At 38.9% G+C, this 8,588-nt stretch overlaps 1 protein-coding gene across 1 annotated transcript; it reads left to right on the forward strand.

The window, feature by feature from the left end:
* Positions 1-6,800: 6,800 nt before the first annotated feature.
* LOC148579572 (uncharacterized) lies at positions 6,801-7,895 on the forward strand. Its single transcript, XM_088490664.1, has one exon. It carries the CDS (start codon positions 6,801-6,803, stop codon positions 7,893-7,895), a length of 1,095 nt encoding a protein of 364 aa, XP_088346790.1.
* The last annotated feature ends 693 nt before the right edge of the window (positions 7,896-8,588 follow it).

The raw sequence follows: 8,588 nt of genomic DNA on the forward strand, positions 1-8,588 counted from the left end.
TCTTTGAATACTTGACATTTAATTCAGCTAAGGATAATCTTTGAATATTGTGTGGTTTAAAATCGAAATCATTCTTCACCCCTTCTCTTAATTAGTTGACCAAGGAATTGGAGATTAATTAAGTTAAGAGAAATTAAATTGTCAAGGAGTTGAAATTTGATTATAAATAATTTGCTGTGAAAAGATTTTTGCATGAGTCAAATTAGGAAAACACAAGTATTGCTTTTTCTAAAAATTTAACATCTTTGAAGCCTTTAACATTCTCATTTCTTGATTGCTTTCCTAATTCTCTAAACCTCCCTTCAGTCACCACGATTTTTTCTTCACTATTTTTTACTCTACTTCAATATTCACAATCCTCTTGCCAAGGTTTGATTGATCTAATAAGAGATTCAATTAGATGTTACTTGATTCAATCCGTTAATCCTCGTGGAAATAATATCTACTCACCATGGTATTACTTAATACGATTTGGTGCACTTGCCAATATTCGAGTGTATCAATTTTGCCTCATCAAACACGGGGTTGGCTATAATATGGAGTTTAGAACTATCATCACAATACATGAAAATAGACTTAGATAATGGCATTTGGAATTCTCCAAGACCACATATGCATTCACTTGCACACATAAAAAGTGGCAGTGGCCACAAATTCTCTAACTCCTCCCGAATCACCTTCAGCTTAGTGAAATATGATAATGCTTATGTCTCCCTGTGTTTAACAAAAAAAAGCTCAACATTTCTAAATACATCACTTTGATAAAACTTGTGCTTCAAATTGTTCCACAAATCCATAGTATTTTCATTCTACAACACAGTTTGAGCAGTTTTGTAATTCTTATACAATTTGATCCACAACATGATGAACGTAATACATCTGTCCACATCATACAACAAAGACTTCGTTCTTTAGTAGGTTTAGGCTGTAAGACTCTAGATTTTTTTAAAAATTAAAATATGAGTTAGTTGATATTTTGAAAATTGTTTTATGAATGACAAGGAAAAATATTTAGAACATAAACTCGAGCACTTATCTTAAACGTTTTGGCCTAAGATAGGGCTAACAGACCCAAAGATCACAAATGGACCCATATTGGGCCCAAGTCCAAGGCTTATAAGCCTTCCACCCTTCACAATTTAGAACACTTTCCCTTCATTCACACACATTCAGCACAAAGAAGAGAAAAGAGAGGAGAAGAGGAACCCTAAGTGCACTATCACCACTTCACAACATTGCTCATAACTTCCTAACCGTAGCTTCAATTGACAATTCGTTTGTAGTCACACGTCGCTCTCTTCATCCTCTTCAATTCTATCGAACTGTATGGTGAGTAAGTCTAAAATTCCTGCTCCATTTTTGAATTTCTCATTGAATTCGTATTTTCGGCATATGTGAGTTGAAATATTGTGATGTTGGTTCTTTAGGGGTACTCTAGTATGGATTCCAAGTGAGTTTCATCCTAAATTTGAATGGAATAAGGTAAGGTGACCTTTTTCTCCTTCAAACCTCTATTTTTTATGTGTCCTAGGTTGATATATGTGTCATTTTGGTGATATTAGAGTTGCTTGCTTGTTTTTGGTGTTTGGTGTGGTTGTGGAGCAATTGTTGAGGCTTGGTTGGCATTGAGCAAGTTGATTTGGTCAAAAAGAGAGAATTCAAAGGTTGGAGACTGCTGTCAATGAGGTAGGGATTTTTCTTGAAATCATTTTATTACTAAAGATTGATATAAATCGATATAAAAAATTATACTTTTAGTGATTATGTGAGTCTCATGAATTGATATGTGTGATTGATGTTGTGCTTGATGATGGTTGAGAATGTATGTTTGATTAGTAAATGAATATTATAATTTTGATTACCTTGTGATGAGTTATGAAATTGAGTTGAATGATATTGATGTGAGAGTTTGGGCCTAAGGCCGTGATAGAGTGAGGTATTTTCCTACATAGTAAGTTGAGGTAAGTGGTGGCATTGCCACGTGTGATAAGTAATTAAATTAATGAGAATGAGTTGAATGATGGATTTGTTGGTTTGATTTTTATTTGTGAAGTTTAAGTGCTATATGTTGAGAATTTGATTGGATATTGATTTAGGAAGTTGGATTGGTTGGATTGAAACTTGTTTAATTGGGGTTAAATGGATAGAGATTGATGAATGAGTGTTGAGAATGTTGAGAAATGGTTTCGGAATAGTTTGAAACAGAACTGAATTGAGTTTTGGTAAGAATTGACAATTGGGTGAATTTGGTAAAAATAAAATTTTAGACTAACTTTGACGGGGCATAACTTGGCGCTTGGAGTTCAGAATTTGATGAAATTTGTCTTTAATTAAAGCTAGTGAAAAGATATTTAAAACAGTCTAAGAATGAAGGAATGAAATTTTGTAAAAAAAGTTATTGATATTTGAAAATGGGGGTGAAAAACTGAATCTTGCATGAATGCATGGGTTATGTGTACGCATGAATGTGAAACAGAATTGAAATCGCGCGTACCCACGAGGCATGTATACGCATGATGTGCAACCCGAATTGAAATCGTGCGTACGCACGACGAATGCGTACGCACGACCGTGCTGATTTTTTGAAAATATTGTTTTCGAACTATTTAACTTTCTCAACATGTTTATAACCCTGTTTACCCCCCGTCTGAAGTTGAATCACTAATTTATAAGCTTTGAATATACTGGGAGCATTATAATGAGTTAAATTGAATTATTCTCGAATAAACACTTGGTTAAACCGAATGATATGGTTGTGGGAATGGTGGTTCGTCCCGCACGCGGTGAGGACAGTGGTATTATCCCACTCACGAGTAGATAGAATTGGTAAATTAACAGTAATTTGGGGGGTTAACGAGTTTGGTAACTTATGAAATTGATTAAAGACATTAATGTTAACTGATTGTGGTCTAAATGACCGATTTGGCAAGGTCGGAGGTTCGTCCTGCTTGTGAAGCAAGGTCATGGGTTCGTCCCGCTTGCGTATTTGGTAAGATGTAGGGACAATGGTCTCATCCCGCCTACACACACACACACACACTCTCTCTCTCTCTCTCTCTCTCTCTCTGGTTGCAAGGGGTACATGGCACTCTCCCTGCGAGATATGTACAGGATATTTATCCTACGAAGTGTACAGGACACTCACCCTACAAGGTGTGACAAGGCGCTCTCCTGACGAGATATGTACATGGCACTCACTGTAAGAACCGAGCTTAATTAACTGCCTAATTAGATAATTTACTTGTCCAAATTAGGTTCCGAATAATTAGAGTGAGAATTAGGGGATTTAAAGGTAATTTTGGACTCAGTGGATTTTTCTGAGTCATAAAATGTGCTTTCTGCGAAAAACCGTGAAAAACTACGAATCGGCAATTGAACCGGTTGAATCGGTTCAAGTCTGACTGGTACTGTACGAGAAAAATTTTAAACAGTCAAAAATCTTAGAAAAATATTAGAAGTCAAAAACCGGGCGTTAATTTTAACGGTTTGGCCTGAAGTTGGGCCAAACGGGCTAAAAACGCTAACGGGTTGGACCGGGCTCAAGTTGGGCCCAAGCCCAATATATAAATACACTTAAATGAACCCATTTCAGCCACATTCACCCTCATAACTTAAACACAACAGCAACTGAATTGAGGAGAGAGGTGAGAGCTTTCCACCATTGTTACTATTCACTTCAAACTTGCCAAGCTCATATCTTGAGCTAGAGAGCTCCGATCGCCGCACCGTTTACGGTTACGCGTTTCTTGTGAAAAGCTCTACAAAACCCACACAAGAAATTGGGGAGGTAACCACGAAATCCCTTCCATTCTTCTCTCAAAAGTTTCGGTTTCTAGGGCTCTGGGGTTAAATAAATTTTTGTGATTTTGGATGTTTAGGTTTGCTCTAATCCTTGCTTAGCCTTGGATTCTTGCTAGTAAATCTGTTGGAGAAGGTAAGGGCCACTAAACCCTTGTGAAATTATGTTTAATTGGAACCCTAGGTTGATTTGAGGTGATTTATATGTATATAGTTTGATTATTGTGGCTTTGGGAGCTCTTGGAACTTAATTGTGCTTAGTGGAGTGGATGTGAAAGCTTGGAATTTGGTTAAAAGCTATTTGGTGATCAATTTGAGTTTTGGTGTATAAAGAAAAATCAGCCAAGGTATGGTTTCAGTTTCCTCTATGTAGTATATAATATTCATGGACACTTAGGCTAGTGACCTATAGGATAGGTGTGGAAATTGTATGTTGTTGATGATTGTTTGTGTTGATGAGGTATAAATGTATTGATGTGTTATTGTGATTAGATGATGAAGTTGAAATATGATGGATTAGATGCATGAGTATTGTTGATTATGAATATGAATCTTGGTTGAGTTGGTAATGAGAATTGGTAATGAGATGATGATGATTGGTGGATATGTTATATATATATGTGTGATAAATGAAGTTAAGAATAATGAAAGGTGAAAGAAATTATGGTATGATTGGTGTCATATGATACAAAAGGTAAATTCTGATGAAATAATGGGGTTTGGAATGGTATGGTATGGTTTGAAATGTGTATGGTAAGAAATTGTGTAAATGTTGAAGTTTGGTAAAATTGAGTTTTTGGTAAACTTTGCTCGATCATAACTTTTGCCTCGGTTTTTGCCTCGATATAAAATTTATAAAAATTGGAATTTTGTAGAGGAAGTTATAATCCTTCAAAGTTGGTGTTAAAAATCTGAAATTCTACAAAGTTGCAGAATTTCATGATTTCTGATATGTGCGGGCGCATACACTCGTGCGGACGCACACCCTGCAAATATTTTGATCTGTGCGGATGCACGCACCTGTGTGCACGCATAGGCAAGGAAGTGCATTCTGTTCGCAGCGCTGGTACAGCTTGTGCACGCACATATCCAAGGAAAAACTTCAACCTGTGCGGACGTACACGTCGGAAAGGTCAGTCTATTGGGAGCGTTGGCACAGGTTGTGCGAGTGCACAGATCCTTATAAAATTAACACCTGTGCGTACGCCAACAAGGTTATAAGCTTCTAAAACACCATTTTAAAACTTATGGGCTTAATTTTGAGTATTGGAACATGGGATGTAACTTAAGGTTTCTAGAACACGATTTTATGATAAATTAGAAAACGAAGGCCTAGGTTTCTGGCGTGCTGAGAATGATTTGACGTTGGGTGGAGGATGAGTGATATATGAGATAAGGAATGATGAACTTTTTACATTGGAAACTGAGTTATGAATGGACAGTGGTTGAGATGAGTCGAGGACTCGGATTGAGACGATAGATCCATGTATACTGAAAATGTATTCTGAAAACCACTAAAATATTATTTTTACTGAGAATATGAGACGTTATGCACCCGGTAGGGACAAGGTTGGATCCCGCCTGTCGAGGTAGCAGCGGCGGCGTATGGGCGGTGGTTCGTCCCGCTTGCGTTGAGATGTGAGGTCTGTGGCAAGAGTATCCCGCTCACATCCCTTCGGACCATAGGCGAGCAGGCGCCGGTACCTGGACAGTGATCTGGGAACTATATCTCGGGGTTTCCATATGAGAAATCCAAAGGGCGACGTCTCCATAGAGATGTGTCGGGTTGGCAGTTGAACCGACAATGTGATATCACAGCCAGTAGGGCAGGCATTCATCATATGTATTTTCTATCTATTTGTATGCTTTGTTTACTTGTAATGGCTTGCCTAATTGAATAACATGCTTACTTGCTATCTGAATTATTTGTCTCATATGCTTCTACTTGTGTCTTACTTGCATTGTTTATTAATTGTGCTTTCTACTGGAATTAAGGAGGTTCAGAAGGCGGTGGCGATGGGATCGCATGGAGGATAGGTTGGTGAAGGCTGTGGGATAGTGGTGTTTGGTTAGAGTAGAAATCCCTTAAGATAGATTACCCGGTTTAATTATGATAAGGTTTATATTATGCTTGTTTTGTTTTAGAATGCTTTAAGCTTGAATCTTGTGATGGATATGGAGCTTAGGATTGCCTTTGGCGTCCAGGGGTCTTATATCCTACATCACTGGGCACTGTTACCATACTGAGAACCTCTGGTTCTCATACCATATCTTTGTTGTATTTTTCAGATGCAGGTCGCAACCCACCTCGGTGAGTTGTTTTGGATGGTGACAGGAGCGAAGGATCTTGGTTTCCTTTGGAGTCTTTTTGGTTTATTTTGTTTTTATGTCTTTCACTTTTGTATCTTGTTTAGCCTAGAGGCTTGTATTTGAGGGAACAACTTGTATAAGCTATTTTTAAACTGTCAGTTTTCAATATGGTTCTGTATACTTGTATATGGCTAGTCGGCTTAAACTCTGCGAGTTAAGGCTAGTTCCTATGATATTATATACTTATATTTTGTTGTATCTTATCTATTTCTTGTGCCTTAAGCTAGTAGCTTCATTAGTACGTTCTGCGCTTTTCAAATCCTGTCTTTGAGCTATATTTTTCATCAGGCTTCTAGATTACTATATTCCTTCTATATATTATACGTATGAGCTTAGAACTGTCGTAACTTCTGATTAACCTTTGCTTTACGACACGAGGTAAGGCTTAAGCTAATTAGGGTGTTACATTTAGTGGTATCAGAGCGGTTCGTCCTCGTGAGTCTGAGGGATGGACCGATTGTGCTTCTTTGCATACTCTGTGTGTCTTTTCTTTGATGCTATTAGGTTATCCACTTGATATATGCATAGTATGCTTGTTTGTGAGTACTTGTTTGGGATAATTGAAGCATTAGACTTTTGATATTGAGACTGATCACCTTGATATCGATTGTTTGGTGTAGACAGAAACCCTAATGGCTACTCGCGGACAAGGTCGGTCACGTATACGGAGAGATTATGAGGGTAACCCGTCGACGAATGATCACGCTGAACTTATGGCAACAATGACTAATTTAGCTAACACGATTCAAGCGGGCACTGTTATGGCTACTCATGCTTTGCGGCAAACAAGGCAATCAGCCGGAAGTGAAAATGAAGAAGGTGCTGAGGACAACTTAGTTGGTGTTCCGAGAACTCTAGCTGCTTTTCTGAAAGCTGACCCGCCAGTTTTTAATGGAACGATAAATCCTACTGAAGCAGACAACTGGTTCGAAGCTGTGGAGAGTGCATTACAGACTCAACAAGTATCGAGTAATCAGTTCGTGGAATATGCGGCTTATCAACTAGTGAGAGAAGCTCAGCAATGGTGGCAAAGAGAGCACCGACTGCTACGCCTACAGAAGGTGGACATTACATGGACATTATTTCAAGAAGCTTTCTACAAAAAGTACTGGCATGAATCATTAAGGGAGGCCAGAGAGTTGGAGCTCTTACAGTTGAAGCAAGGGTCCATGACTATAGCTGAATACACCAGCAAGTTCGAAAAACTCTGTAGGTCCTCGAGAATAAGTCAGGGTACTCCTGAGTCCTATGAGGGATGGAAATGTGTCAAATATGAAGTAGGGCTGAGGGAAGATATCATGTGTGTTGTGGCTCCATTGGAGATTAAGAGATTCTCCGAATTGGTGGACAAGGCAACAATTGTAGAAGATTATGCCAAGGAGGTGACTTTGGAGAGAGATGTTCGTGGCGGTACTAGTAGCAGAGGTCGTGGGAAGTATGTTCCATCAAGAGGCCAGAACTCCAAGAAGGGTTGGCATGCCCCTCAGCAATCCCAAGTTCAAAGACATATCAGAGGCATTGACCATGACCAGTATCACCGGGCAAGAGGAGCAGGTAAGCAGGCGTGGGCTCAACAAGAAGAGTTAAGGTGCCAGAGATGTGGAAGATACCATCCGAAAAAGTCATGCATGGCTGGGTTCAGTGGATGTTACAGCTGCGGATTGTCAGGGCATATCTCTAGACGCTGTCCTTACAAAAAGGACCAAGGTGCAGATCGGTCCCAGTAATGGGGTTAAGGATCTCCAACTCGAGGTAACAATGAAATTGATAACCTAGTTTTAATCACGTTGTGGGGGACTGTAACTTGACTCTTCTTATTAGCTTATGATGGAGACAAAGATTTGGAACTAGGAAGATTAGATTAAACATCAAGCTTGGGACCAGAGTTTAGCTTAGTTTCATTTTATGGGATGTTGCCGTTAAGGCTGGCCAAACTTAGCATCGGAAGAAACAAAAGGGAGAAGATAAGTTTGGTGGGTACAACCAAGCGATTTGGGTTCTTAGTGACAACCAATTAGCGTGACACTACGGAAGGCGTGAGGAAGCATTGACACGATAGGATTATGAAAGATGACGTACTTTCACGACTTAAGTTAAGTTGGCGATATTAAGTAGCCGAACACTTTGTGGAAGGAGGGACAGTTGTAGTTAAGGGTTATATACGCGCTCGGTGCTAAATGCGACTATGCCGAAATTACCGACGATTTAACAAAGTGACTGTGAAGGACCAGTATCCATTGCCGAGGATAGATAACTTAATGGATCAATTGCGAGGAACCGGAGTGAAGGAGGATAGTAATGGGAGACTTAATACGAGAGAGATTACCAACAAATGCTTGTAACTCTATCTATCTTTCTTTCGTAATTCACATTGAAATACTTTATTTCTCGATCCTTCTTGATAGTCAAATTGAACGTTT

The sequence above is a fragment of the Arachis ipaensis genome, chromosome B10 (genome assembly GCF_059453495.1).
Source record: "Arachis ipaensis isolate K30076 ecotype BB chromosome B10, ASM5945349v1, whole genome shotgun sequence".
Classification (NCBI taxonomy): domain Eukaryota; kingdom Viridiplantae; phylum Streptophyta; class Magnoliopsida; order Fabales; family Fabaceae; genus Arachis; species Arachis ipaensis.

What these genes read in the sequence shown, in the direction of transcription:
- LOC148579572 (XM_088490664.1), top strand. Translation starts at nt 6,801, where the DNA reads ATGGCTACTCGCGGACAAGGTCGGTCACGTATACGGAGAGATTATGAG.